Below are 14,640 nucleotides of genomic sequence, written 5' to 3' on the forward strand. Positions count from 1 at the left end.
ATAATTATGAGATAGAAAGTCATAATTATGAGATGACTTTTTATCTCATAAATATGACTTACTATCTCATAATTATGACTTTTTTATCTCATAATTATGACTTACTATCTCATAATTATGACTTACTATCTCATAATTATGACTTACTATCCCATAATTATGACTTTTCTATCTCATAATTATGACTTAGTTGAGGACGTATTTTTTTTCTTCAGGTGGCGGAAATGGGCTTCCATAGCTTCTCTTTAAAAACTACAGCACAAATAAAAGTCCCAGAATCAATCTATCATCTCTCGTGTCTAAGCCGAAACACAAACACACACACACACACACACACACACACACACACACACACACACACACACACACACACACACACACACACACACAAACACACACACAAATATTCTCAAACACGGTTCTGTTTTTTTAAACCCTTAACTGTGGGCTTCTCCAAGCGGAGAAACCTTCTGGACAAATACTAAAAGAGCAAAATTTCCTGAAGTCCGAGCGCTTCGAACACTCTGATGACTTTTTGCTACAAACATGTCGCTTACGGTAGGTTAAATGTGACTATACTTTTACCATGATAGAAACGTAACACCGCGGCTAGCCGTTTGTGTTTCTTAATTATTTGTAGAAAATAATGATTTTTAACGTCTGAAAACGTCATATAAATTTACTCAGCGGCAACCTAGAGCGCAATGCCTTATGGGTATGCAAATTATTTTCACAAACGCCCCGCCCACCCACACTGTGCCTATACCCTATATCTTATTGTTATGAAGCAGAAAGACTAATTTTATAGCAAAATACTTCATTCTGCTTTCTAGAATTAAAGGAAAATCCTGGACAGTTAAATAGTTGCTATTTTTGCTTAGTGTTTTTAGACCTTTAGCTCACTTCACCCTAGTTTGACACATTAAATATTTATATTTTTAACTTATAAAACAGAGATTATAATAATCCTGGTTTGGATTTCTAGACATTTGATCTCAGGACAGCATCTGTCAGAAAAGTTACATTTTTTCCCTTTGAAAAATTACAAATTACTCTGTTGGTGATAACTTTATTTGAGAGTTTTAAACGTGGCTCCTTTTAATTAGAAGACAGTGTAACTGTGCATGTGCAAAGTAACCACCAAGTTAACCACTACTGTACTTAAATGATAAAATGCTGTATCTGTATCTATAGGAGTATTATTTTTACTTCCCTATTGTACTTAAATACTAAAATGGTGTATCTGTATCTACTAGAGTATTATTTTTTACTTCACTACTGTACTTAAGTACTGAAATACAGTATCTGTATCTACTGTAGTATTATTTTTACTTCACTAGTGTTTTTAAGTACTAAAACGCTGTATTTGTATCTACTGGAGTATTATTTTACTTCACTATTGTACTGGATGTACTGGAGTATTATTTAAATTTCAATACTGTACTTAAGTGCTAAAATACTGTATCTATCTACTAAAGTAATATGTTTACTTCCCTACTGTACTTGAGTACTAAAATGCTGTACCTGCATCTACTGTAGTATTTTTTTCCCTCCTATTTCCTTTTTTACTTTACTACATTTGTTCCATCTGTTTAAAACTTTTACTCTGATACATTTTTTATTTGTTGCGTCGTTTCAATGATTAAAAATTGAAAATCATTCCAAGCCCTCTTTTACTTTTTTAAGTCTGGGTCTTTAGTACTTTATACATGTCTGTCCAGGGGTGCAATGATTAGCATGCATTTGCATACTATGATTATTACTGGTACTGATATTTTAAAAAGGCACTCAAATGGAGAATCTTAACTATCAGAAAGTAATCCAGCTCAGAAAAGCCTGTGTACTAGTCTGTGACCTATTAAATTACAATTCTGTTTACTACTTTGTTAATGCTTTTGAACTGTGGTTCTCAAACTGCGGCACGAGTACAATTAGTGGTATGTGAAGCACACCATGGTGGTACACTGCCAACATTTTTTTTTAAGTGTATCAAAAACTAAGGATTAAACAATCAAATACATGTGGGCCTTAAGAATTTGTCTGGATTCATTGGAGACAATTATACATTGTCACTGTTAAATATAAAGATTCTTTTTTCCAAATGTCATGAACTTGAAAATGAGTCATTTTGCAGCATTTCTATTGTAAGTTCGAACATACATTTTAATATCATTAGGCCTGTCACAATAATTGCAACATCGATTTATCGTACAATAAATGAGCATGATGGCAATAATTTTTAATAATCGTGATATTGTTTATTGTGTTTATTTGAGCCAATCATGCTTGAATAACTGTGACTCCATACACACAGTGTGGACTAAAAGAGGTGAAGAAATAAGTACATAATTCCCAAACTAATTATAATAAATTATTTAAATTTTAGAAAAAAGTGTAGAATTGCTTTTTTATGCTATTCTGTTATCATTAAATGAACCATCAGTTGCATTTAATAGTCTTAAAATTACAAAAATATTGTGTATTGCAATAACAATATATCGTCCACAAAAAAAAAATCTTAATTTAATCTTTAATTTTTTTTGTATTACATTAATTCTTCTCAGTTTGATTGTGGGCGGTACATTATCTGAAATGCTTGAGAACCACGGTTTTGTCGTAATTATAAAATATTGTCATGCACTCATCCCACAATATTTTATGAGAGTTTTCCTGCCTTGGTAATCTCACTGTTGTAACTCTAATGTAGTCATAGAAAACACACACTTTTAGCATTGGAGATCTTCTAACATTTATTACCATGTTCCTACTTGCTTTACCTTGTAATACCATTGGCCATGGCACCATGCTTGATATTTAAGGAACAACCTCTAGCCACAGTGGCCAGAAACTGGTTGGTACAGTATTAAATTAATAAACAGGTAAGACAAGGAACACTGTAATGAAAAATTGCACAAAACACATGGGGGGGGAAAAAAGACACTCAGTGATTGGCTTGCTTTTTTTTTTCATCCTAGAGCTGAAACCGTATGTAAAAGGAGGTTGGTAAACATTTGTTCAAGTAAAGGCGTGGCCTGTGAAAGCCCTGTGCTGGTTATTCTAAGGTAAGTAGTTTGTTTTAGCAGTGTAGAGTGTTAGTTATTCACCACTCTATACACAACATTACATCCCTTCAGTGTCCTAACACTACCTTCACTGTAAGTGCCTTATACCGAAATGTCTTCAAACGACAACACAAAACACACACAACCGATAAAAAGGACAAGGATGCGGCGACATCACAAGAACACTTCGGAAAAATTAAAAGTTCGAATGGGATCCAAGTGCTGGGGGCAGAATGGTGGGAGACGGGTCCAGTCGGCCTCTGTCGATTCCACGTTGAACTTCTTATGCTCTTGCGTTAATGATGTCCACGAACTCTGGCTTCAGTGAAGCTCCGCCCACCAGAAAACCGTCCACGTCCTTCTGGGAGCCAAGCTCTTTGCAGGTTCCCCCAGTGACCGAGCCTGAAACAGGAGAGGGTAGAGGTTTTACAAAAATGTTCTTTAAAAAAATAAATTCCAGACTAAAGCAGCAACTAGCAATGATTCTCAATTTCCTATCAAATAGAGTTTATAATATTTAGCAAGACATCACTTTTAAATATTAAATTTAGGAATAAAAAGCAATAAACTAGGCGTATAAAAAGGTTGCTTTATGCAGACAGTATACTAGATCATAGGTCAGCAACAGTTGGCCCGCCCGCATGAAACACCTGGTTTCTGAGGGTATTTGAAGTACAAAAGAATAATAATGAAATAAATAAATAAATAAATAAATAAAATGCTTCTCTGGTGAGCTTTTGTTTACATTCCCCCCTTTTCTCTCCGTCGTGCTCGGAGTGACTTTAGTGTCCACCCGTTTTAGGGCTTCCAAGCTCCTTATAATTTAAGATCAACTGTTCCGCAACTGGGTTCAACAACCCTCTGGGCTGGAGAGCTACACTCCATTCCATTACACCAGCTCAAATTCTGGATTTTGTTTGGGGTAATGGTGTGTGAATAATCAGATGAAGACTGAGGAGTTTGCCTTCTCCGGGTCTGAAGTAGCTCTTGTATCAGCACCATTAGCAGTGCTGGGGTTGCTCAGGTAACTGTCAAAAGCAGACTTAAGATGAAAAATGTCTAAAGGACCACTCCATTTTTGGAATGAATGTGCATTTTTCAGGAAATGGTAGAAGAAGCACATTGATACCATTTATTATAATATGATCCTCTCTCCCCCTCAGGAACATTACTGCTTTTAATTTAAAAGAAAAAAAATCTTAGATGGCTGCTTTAATCTGAAAAACTGTGCTTTATTCACTATTCTACCTATTAGTTCTGGATAGTGAATTTTTTAACCATTGCCCCAGTCACTCACTTTGTTTGTTCCAGTTTGTGTTAGTGATTTTTTTAAGACACTTTTAATAAAACTACATTACGAAAAACAAAAGAAATGCTTGCTTCCCACACCATCTTACTTCGATGGCAATGTAGGTCTCAAAAAGGAATCATAGGTGCTCATAGGTTACCTCCGTAGATGATCCTAACAGAGTTGGCAACAGCCTCAGAGACGTTGGTCTTCATCCACTGCCTCAGTTTATCGTGGACCTCCTGAGCCTGGAGGAAAAGGAATAGGTGAAAGGATTAATGAAATATAGCGGACTGTTCAAATCAGATCTGTGGCTGTAACATGTTCAGAACTGAGGGGCGGATCCACTCACCTGTTGTGGAGATGCGGTTTTGCCGGTGCCGATGGCCCAGACAGGCTCGTACGCCAGCACAACTTTACTCCAGTCCTTAACATTGTCTACAACACAAGAGGTCACACAGGTTAGTTTTGTGGACTATACAACAGGTTCAACATGTACAGAGCAAGAACCAAAACAGATTAAAGTTAGAAATGCTGGGCTGCCCATATCTTTTGCAGCTTATACACACACAAACTCAACTGTGCTTCATCTACACTAGCTTTGGCCTTGGCAGCTAGCTTTATCTTTATGTTCTCAATAGGAAATGCATCAAGCCAGTTTCAGATCATTTATAAATAAATAAATATAAATTTGTCAGTTTTCTTGATTTTTATTTCATGTCTAATTTTCTCCCAGCTTAGCTAGGCCAATTGTTCCATCCATTTAGCTGCTACTCTGCCGTATATCCCCTGCATCACTAGTGATGCCACAACACAAGGAGGGTGAAGACTAGCACACGCCTCCTCAGACAAGCGAAGTCAGCCACCAAACTGCTGCAGCATTGGCAAATAATTGGCGGAAAGAGCTCCATCTAGTCAAGCCATTTGTGCTCTCTCTCAGGGCTCTGGCAGTTGATGGCAAGCTGCATGACTGGGATTCGAATGAGAGATCTCCCAATCACAGTGGCAGAGCTTTAGACCACTGGACCACTTGCCACCCTATTATTTTTTCAAATTTGTTACTGTTCAGCTGAGCTATGGATATTACAAATTAAAAATTAAAAATATTAAATTAAAAATATTAAAAAGAGCACTTACTCTCTTAACACCTCTAACACACTAACTACTTCTAACCTCATTTCCTTCTTCCTCTCCTTCACTCCTCTATCCTATTATTCCCCTTTGTCCTCCTTTTATCCCTATCCAAAGATGTTTTACCTTTAAACTTATTTTACATTGTACTTGACTATTGTAAGTCGCTTTGGACAAAAGCGTCTGCCAAATGTAATGTGATGTAATGTAATGTAAAAAATAAATATACAGGTACGAGCAGCGCCCATCGAATTAGCAGGCCTGCTGAATGTGAGTAAATAAATTATAAGTCATCTCAATGAGGCACTTTAGTACAAACCCCGACCTGCCTACTACAGTCCTATTCATACACTAAAACGATTTAAAAAAAACGAATAGCGCCCCCTTGTGGACAGACTTGGTAAATCTGGCTAAATCTTGCAAATATGCAAGGTCTAAAGCAGGTCTATAAGGTGCTTCCATACCTTAGACTGAGACATCACTAATTATTCACAATTACTGATGTCAAAACACTGAAAGCTTTGAGTACGAACTGCAGCCCCTTAAGGACAATCTTGCTGAATTCAAGTGTGTGAGTTATATAGGCCAGGTCCAGGAGAAGCTTTATAAAAGTTCCTTACAGCATGCTGACCTTCACTTAAGTCACTGAAGTCACACAGTAAATCTGTGTCTGACCATTTGACCTTATTTACAAAATATAGGATTTGGAGCTGGATTAGTGCTGGAGATAAAACGAAACTAGCACCTTTTACAAGAGCATTTTTTGCTTCTATAGGTCTGTTCTATTCTGTGCCAACGATTTAACAATTTAAACGCTTTAACGAATGTTTTACATTTTATATAACTAGTTCTGACCTGATTTCTAAAACAAAATGTTAAAAAAAAAAGGTTAGAAAAATGTTGTACTATTTACGTTACATTATGATTTTAACCTTAAAATGCTCACTGAATTTTTTTATTAAATCTTGAAGTTGGTATCAAGATTCAGAAATGGGTCTGGGCTCTTATGATTAATTATCCAGATCTAAATTATATTTACTGTAGTTATTACTGCGCTGGTAGTGTACTACGTGCAAATTCTGAATTCACCATGTAGATCATTTGGTTTACCATTACCATGAGCAATATAAACACTTATTTACTATTTGTTATTTATTCCTGTCAATATATGTCCTATGCCTCTGTTAACTGCCTACCACAACACATCCATACAGGGGAACCATGCTTTCTCTAGTCTTTGTTTTCTAGTTTTATATTTATATATACAAATAATATATGTTTTGTATATTTCCTAATCTTTCTGTACTACTGCAGCATTGCACATTTCCCAGCTGTGACATTAAAAATAGATCTGATTTTACCTTATACCAGAAAAGTGATTCATGTGAAGCACTGAAGTTTATTATTAATAGATCAACAGCACCACCTTGTGGACAATTTTGTGAACTAAATGCATCCAAACCCAGCTGTGATTTTATTTACCTGCGATGGCTTTGGTCTGTGCGAAGACGACTTTCTCAGTGATGCCAGCCTCCCTCTCGTCCAGCTTCTCTCCAATGCAGGCAATCACACCCAGACCACTCTCCAGGGCGTGAGCCACCTTCTGACCAATCAGCTGCAGATCAGCAAGAAAGGAAAGAGCACGGTTAAAACACTGTTCGATTTGGCAACGACTTTACTCCAGCCATAAAGTGTTGCAACAGTGTGTGTGTTTGTAGTGCAGTTTGTGCAACAGTTAATCAGTTATTCATTCGCTTTTTACCTCATCACTCTCTCCGAACACGTGACGCCGCTCAGAGTGTCCCAGAATCACCCACTCCACGCCACAGTCCTTGATCATGGCAGGGCTAGGCAAACAGAGTAAGAAAACTAAATTAATTTCTACACAAAACTGTCTTTATCCCTCAGAAATAAATAAGCCAACTTTGTTACTGTGCCTTGATTGGTTACAGAGTTTAGCCTGGGGACCCTTAGTACAAGCCAATCAATGAATGAGTAATCAGACAGGATGGGAAAATTCACATTTGACATGAGTCAGATGTCCAATCCCATTTCACCCCTTGGTTCTACCCCTTAGCCCTACCCCACTGTTTTGCCTGTGCACGTCTAGGGGTAGGGTGTCCCGATTCTTGTTAGACAGAAATAGGGGGGGGGGGGAGTGTTAAAGGTATATGGCCCAAGCGGCCAAAGAAACCCACAAATGTCAATATTAAATGTGTAGTTGGTAATTAAAAATAAATAAATAAATAAAAAAATACTACTGATTCGTCTCAGTAGTTGTCTAGCTAATTTTCCTGTTCTTCCTTAAATGGTGCAAAAGATAGAAAAAGAGTTTCCATTCCACCTTAAATGCAGCAGCCTTTGCCAAGAGGAAGGGTTACACTTGAAAACAAGGAGTTGGGCTGAGAAATGAGATCAGGCCAGAAAATAATCAGATTTTTGCTTTGCAACTAGACAATAAACTTACAGAGTAAGATGTTACATAAACACCACATAAAACCCAAATTTCATACTGCAACATTAACACATTAGGCCACAATTTAAAACCATACATTAGCGAGAAGATTATTTTATTATTTTATTTTATTTTATTAAATCCTTATTAATTACATGAAAAAAAATCTATCAAAAATATCTGTCTATCAACATACCAATCAATTTTATTCAATGCATATAAAACCTATTCATATGTCTATTCATCTGTGTATCTAATTACATGCATGTAAATCTGTCAATCTATTTATCAGTCTCGTGTGGATGCTGTGTCAAACACTGCTCGCTCATATCCACTACAAGGGTCTGTTTTCACTCAAACACAGACTAAGACATCCCAGAATACTCGGGATTATAAATTACATGCACTGAGAGATCTGATTAAATCATGCAGTCATGTAAACAGCATTGTCTGATTTCTTAAAATTACTTAACTCTTTTACTGGGACAGAAATTTTAAAGCAAATGTAAGAAAAGCTGCTTTAAGAGGCGTTTGAGAGCTTTGGAAGCTGTATTGATCCGTTCACTTTCAGACGGCCAGGAATAGAACATGGCTTAATCACTTGTCCACCGATAAATAAATCATAGTTTCTCTACAGTATAAATTGACCTCTACTATGCTCCTGTACCTGATCTCTCCGGTGAAGGCACCCTTGGCCACCTTGTAGCAGTTCTGTGCAGCCACACCAATCTTTGCATCGAGCTTGGAGCGGGCGAAGTCCAGGTAAATGGTAGGAGCCCCACACACCACATCTGTTCAGGAGAGGAACAAAGATTTTGGTGAGCAACTCAGCCCAGATTCATCTAAATGCTAGAAGTGAGAAATCTATGCTAACTTTGCCTACAGTGGGAGAAAAATGAATTAACTGCTGTTATTCCAGCAGTTATTCAAGCATTATGCTAGTGACGTCATATCAGCCAACACAGACACTAGCTTCCATTCAGCGTTAGCTAACTCAGCATGTGTAGATTTTCCTTTAAGTACATTCCTTTACATTACAGGCATGAAACAGATCATTGTACAGCAACCTAAAATAGAATTGGCCGTTGTAACAGAAAGGTCAAACTATAGCTGTGATTTGAGTCCCATTTACACAAGTTCAGCAAATATCCACAGTCAGCCTAGACAATAAGGAGGCTGCTATACACTCATCAAGCAATTTATGTATTTAATAGGAAGATGCCTATATGGGGTAGGTAGGGGTCCCAGACATTGCAAAAACTGTCCACAGAAGAATTAAGCAGACATGAAATAAATGTATTATTTAATTCAATGTTCAATTAAATTCAATCACCAAGAATATAATTATCGCAAAAAAATATTGTGGTATTATTTTAGGGCCATATCACAGACTCCTATTGTCAACATCAATAAACTGAAAGAGTTTAACAATCTTCACTGTTTTTTTCCCAGCCACCAGACAACTGTGTGCCATTATCATTTTAACTTGTTGAACCCATACCACAAAGAATTAAAGCGTTATTAGAATTAAATCAGTATTAATATATAGTGTTCCTAATAAAAAAAAGTGCTCAATTAGTGCACACATTTTAGCACAAAAACAAAGACACTAATAATAACTGCAGCGGGTCTACCGTGCCCTCAGTGCACTGTGCAGTCTGCAGACAGTGGCTGGCATTTACAGGACTATCTTGGGTAAAGCCAGTCTAAATTAAACTCTCACTCGCTCTACTGTAAAGGTCATGCATCCTAGTCCTCACTGTCAAAAGGTCCAAGGTCATCTGAGAAAAGGTTACTCTAAATTCTGCAGGGATCACGGCCAAGAGGGGACCTACAGGATAAAGGTCGGGGAGCGAGGGAGATTAAAATAAGCTGCTGAGCTTCTAGTGCTTTAATTTCTTGCCACTTTGCCTAGTTTTAACACTTGTGCTGCACAATATAGTCGATCATTTGTTAACCCACATTGTGAAACACTTCTTTTGTAATTGCACTGGAGATGCCTGTGATGTGCTAATGCTAAATCAAAGATTTAACATTGTATTGTAGTGCAACACAAAAATAAAAAAAAGAAAAATCACTAGTAAACCCAATACTAAGCCCAAGTATTCTTTTTAGCATGTTTCTTCACTGAACTAAGAGGGTAGGCCTGAGGAATAAACAGTAAAGCAGGTTGAACTTCGGCAATTCAAAGTCCATAAAGCTGTTTAGACCGACTGACCCTCTCCGTCAGTCTGCTGGATTCCCTTTCATTCATTACCCAAATAGCTGCTGACTCAAGCTGATTAAAGGCAGCAAAATGTTTGTGCATTATAACTCATGAGTGTGCAGTGAGGCAGCAAGCTTAATCTAAACAAAATCTCATCTCAAATGTTAACAGTTTAAAAGAACGATCCATTGAATCAAAATATTAGACATATATACTGGACTTTATTCCAAACATTAGCCTACATTATCCGCTGTCTGAAATTCCAGCCTCCAAACGGCTTCAGTGGTAATAATGCTAACATTAACCTTGTAGTTCCAGTGTAAATCTAACAAAGATAGTGGGGGCTCAGTTGCTAGAGGACTGGGTTATTGATGACAAGGTTATGGGGTTCCAAACCCAGGTGCCTTATCAAAATGTAATACATACTAAACCACTGAAGCCATGCCTTCCTGACCCTACAAACACTAAGCTTGACCTAAGCTAATCTTCAATATAGTAGAACTGAAGAAAGATTTTTTAAAAAATTAATATGGAAAGGTTAGAACAGAGCCAACACTGGTGACCATTCATTTGACATCCTAAGACTGTAAACTAGGGGTGAGAATCAAAGGGCATCTCACAATACAATATTATAACGATACATTGCCCACAATTGTTGATTTTCACAATACTATGATTTTGTGATACTCAATAGGTCACAAGACAGTTCTTCACAATACTGCACGGCACTGTGATACTGAAAAGGACAAAAAAGGATTTATTGGTGTCAACTTTACAGAACAACCAATACTCTTCACGACAGGTTTATTATATTCATTTAATAAGCGCCACAAGAGGCATGTGTATATATCTACATTTCTGCACTACATTTTGGTAAAAATATATTATTATACTATACACTAAGTCAAACACACTTGGACACACTCATTGAATGCTTTTCTTAATTTTTTACATGGTAGATCAATAATAAAGACATGAAAACAATTAAGGAACACATATGTAATTACATAGTTATGTAAATTAAAAAAAAAAAAAGCCCTCCACAACCCCCTGACCTTAATCTGGCATACCATACCTTATTTATAATGATACAAGGCATATCTACCTCCAATACAACAAGACAAACAAGTTGGCCATAAATATAAATCTATAAGTGCAATAATCTGTAAAGAAGATTTTTTTTGTTTATAATTTTACTATATTTCACATTCTTGATAAGGTCATTGTGATGCCACAGGGGTGATTAAAAAAATAAATCAGCTTATCAAAACTTAAAAAATGGTCTGAAAAAGGTTCCCAAATAAAAATCTCCTTTATTATTATTATTATTAAATTATTTTCTCTCCACCAATAAATATAATTTGTGGCATAAAGAGATTAATTTACAAATGTTTAAAAAAAATAAAAAATCATAAAAAGAAAGAAAAACACCTTTAATGAGAAGAGGTGGGTCCAAACTTTTGACTGCTGCTGTTTATGTGCCCTACGTAGTGCACTACAGAGTTACAGAGTGTGTAGCGCCGTTTGTGACTCATCCTGACTCTTCCTCTCCTCTGACAGGAGTGAGCGCGCTGTGGGGCTACGTGCTGGGAAACACACACACCCCCACCCACTGATCAGCTTTCAGAGTCTCACGTAATACTAAAAACCTTCAGAATTCAGAACAGGCACATCTCAGACTGTACACTACTTATTCTGTTTTAATAAAGACTTTTAGGTCCTGTCTAACCATCAAACGGAACCAGAGCTTAGTGTAGTGTAGAGCAGGGTCCGCAGACTGGAGCACACACACGACCTTGGCTTGTATGCTAACCTGCTAGCTTCAGCTTTAGCAGCATCATTTCATTCAGCCACAGGTTTTAAATATATTCATAAATATATTGCCATTTCTGAACAACTAACTAGCAAAATACTGTCCGTTTTTCATAACTAATCTTTAGCTTCAGCTGCACTGCTTATCCTCTTGTTATGGTTGCTGCTCTTCAACTTGCTAACATAGTTAAATAGGTGGTTAACTTAAATGTCTAGCTTAATAAAATATATATATTTATATATAAAAAAAAGTGTCCAAACGTTTAAAATAAGCTTTCTTTGGAAATATATATACACATATATGCTAGCTAGCAATCACATGCTTGAGAATGTGCCACTGGTTTGGCTAGCATTTTAGTTAAGTTTGCTAAATTAAAAAACATATTACCTACATAAATGTATAAATAAATAAATAAATAAATACTGTAGCTACCTAGCTACACAAGCAAACATTAATATAGATAACCTATATAAATTAATATATTCAGGGCATCGTTTGGCTTTAATACAGTTTTCCCACCCTAACTTTCCATTCCACCTTAAACAGAGCAAGGCGCCCATAACTGTACGTTCACACCGAACGCGATAAAATCGCTCTGTGTCGCCTGTGCAACAGGCGATGAGTCGCTTGTGGGCGTGTCTCACTCAGAACGAGCTGTCGCTGGTGGGCGTTTTCCTAATACGGCACGTACCGAAACAAGGGTTCAGCCTATCTACACAATTCCTAAACCATAAACAGTCGTACAGACGTTTCACAAACAATAAATCTTTATATATTTTATAACTATTATTAAGTACAATTATTTAACATAATTATTTCATATTACAATAAATGGGTTTACTTAAATATAATACATTATTTTCCTTAATGTAGTAAATCATTCTCTTACAATATATTATATAATATAAATATATTTGTCCATAATTTAAAATAGTGTTGTTAGTAGTATTGTTGTATAGTATTGTTAACTTAATGTAATAAATTATTCCTTGGATGTAATTAATATGTTTACTTAAATATATTAAATAATCCTCTTGATTTAATAAACAGTCTTTCTCTTAATTTAATAAATAATTCCCTCAGTTTTAATAAATCTTTCTGTAAAATGTAATAAATAATTCTCTCAGATTTAACTAAATCGTTCCAAATTCCATACCACAGTTTGAATAAATCGTTACGTTAAATGTATTAAATACTTTCTTCAGTTGTAATAAATCGTTATGTTAACTTTAATAAATAATTCCCTTTGTTTCAATAAAAGGTTCTGTTAATTTAAAAAAATATTCTTTAGTTGTCATAAATCTGTTAATTTAATAAATAATTTCCTCAGTTTTAATATATAGTTTTCTATTTAAAAAGGTAATTCTGTAAGGATAGTACTATAGTGGGGTAGCTGCTGGTGTAGTGGAGTATTTTACCTCAGATCAGCTCAGTTCAGTTCAGTTCTGTTCTCTCCGTTTTGCTGGCGGAATAAATCTTCAGTAGGAACCGAAAATCAGAGCAGCGATTTCAGGCCGAACATATGAGAATCTGTTTCTGATTGGTAGTCGCCGCCGCGCGTCGCTGCTCATTTGCATAAAGTTAAGTTCTGGTCAACTCTCTCGCGTCGCTCAAACCGCCCGCTTCGCATCGCGTCGCGCCGCGTCGCTGCCTGTCGCCCAGTGTCGCTGGCTCTCATTGAAAATGAATGACTTCCGGCTGCTTTGTCGCTCGCGTCGCGTTCGGTGTGGACGCACGGTAAAGCGACGTGCTGCAGACTTGTCGTTACTGCTGCACAATTTAAGGTGGACCGGACTAATTGTAACTAGCTAACCTAAGAAGTGAAGTTTAGCTTTATTGCAGCAACATATCTTTAAATATGGTTATATATTTAAGAAATGCGACCATGATAAATATATAAAATAACGTTACATGTTGAATTATGTTAAAAACCTGTTAAATATCTATGATAACCTAGCTGTATTGCTGTGATATATTATTTATTATGATATATTAGTTTCTCACCCACGTCTCCGCTGATCTTGGCGCTGTTCAGGGTGTTGATGAGCTCCCCCAGGCTCTTCTTGTCCCCGTTCATCTTCCAGTTTCCCCCAACGAAGAATTTCCTGGACATGTTGGCTGAAGTTGTGGTGGTGCTGCTCGGCTGACTGAACTGCTGAAGCTGCCCGGCTCTGCTGCTCGGAAAAGAAGGCGGAGTGTGCAGCCGTGCTGCGGGGTTTATATACGTGGAGCTGGTGTTCTGTCGATTTGTGCTACTCGTCGATAAGTGCTACTTAGCGTCTCTGCGCATGCGCTGAACCATGGTTAAAAAATGTTTACGTTTTTTTTTAACACTAATTGTTTTTATACTAAATGTTTTTCTCGGGCAGATTATATAATGAGTCTGTTACAAAATAGGACTCACTGACGTTGCAGAAAAAGTGCAAATGGAAATTAATAATAATAAATGTAATAATTATTATTTAAAAATATTATAAAATGTAATATAAGCAGTTTGTAATGACCTCTCATAGCCATAACTTTACAATGATACAGTAATTCATGCTATCCAAATATACTAGCTACATCTTTCACTGGAAACATGCTCTAATATGGTGCTTCTTTTGCATTTTTATAGTTAAATATACACTAGGTAGCACAGTTTGACAAGGAAGCACAATTCGACAGAACACCGGAGCTCCTCCT

At 36.6% G+C, this 14,640-nt stretch overlaps 1 protein-coding gene and 1 non-coding gene across 2 annotated transcripts; both read right to left on the reverse strand.

Annotated features, from left to right (window-relative positions):
- Positions 1-443: 443 nt before the first annotated feature.
- On the reverse strand, positions 444-501 carry LOC125802844 (U7 small nuclear RNA). Its single transcript, XR_007439894.1, has one exon. It is a non-coding gene; the product is annotated as a U7 small nuclear RNA (small nuclear RNA).
- A 2,223-nt stretch (positions 502-2,724) lies between these two features.
- tpi1b (triosephosphate isomerase 1b) lies at positions 2,725-14,156 on the reverse strand. The gene is made up of 7 exons (XM_007250887.4): positions 13,960-14,156; positions 8,604-8,727; positions 7,244-7,328; positions 6,964-7,096; positions 4,703-4,788; positions 4,511-4,598; positions 2,725-3,464 (listed from the first exon to the last, which is right to left on the reverse strand). The coding sequence occupies exons 1-7, from the start codon at positions 14,066-14,068 to the stop codon at positions 3,346-3,348; spliced, it is 744 nt and encodes a 247-aa protein (XP_007250949.1). The 5' UTR covers positions 14,069-14,156; the 3' UTR covers positions 2,725-3,345.
- Between the last annotated feature and the right edge of the window lie 484 nt (positions 14,157-14,640).

The sequence above is a fragment of the Astyanax mexicanus genome, chromosome 6 (genome assembly GCF_023375975.1).
Source record: "Astyanax mexicanus isolate ESR-SI-001 chromosome 6, AstMex3_surface, whole genome shotgun sequence".
NCBI classification, from domain to species: Eukaryota; Metazoa; Chordata; class Actinopteri; order Characiformes; family Acestrorhamphidae; genus Astyanax; species Astyanax mexicanus.

Bases quoted from the DNA above. Each gene is read 5' to 3' on its own strand.
- tpi1b (XM_007250887.4), bottom strand. From the start codon at position 14,068: ATGTCCAGGAAATTCTTCGTTGGGGGAAACTGGAAGATGAACGGGGAC. The intron at 4,599-4,702 runs GTGAGTGGATCC...CTTTTCCTCCAG, and splicing joins AAACCGCATCTCCACAACAG to GCTCAGGAGGTCCACGATAA. The intron at 3,465-4,510 runs GTAACCTATGAG...CTCCTGTTTCAG, and splicing joins TGTTAGGATCATCTACGGAG to GCTCGGTCACTGGGGGAACC.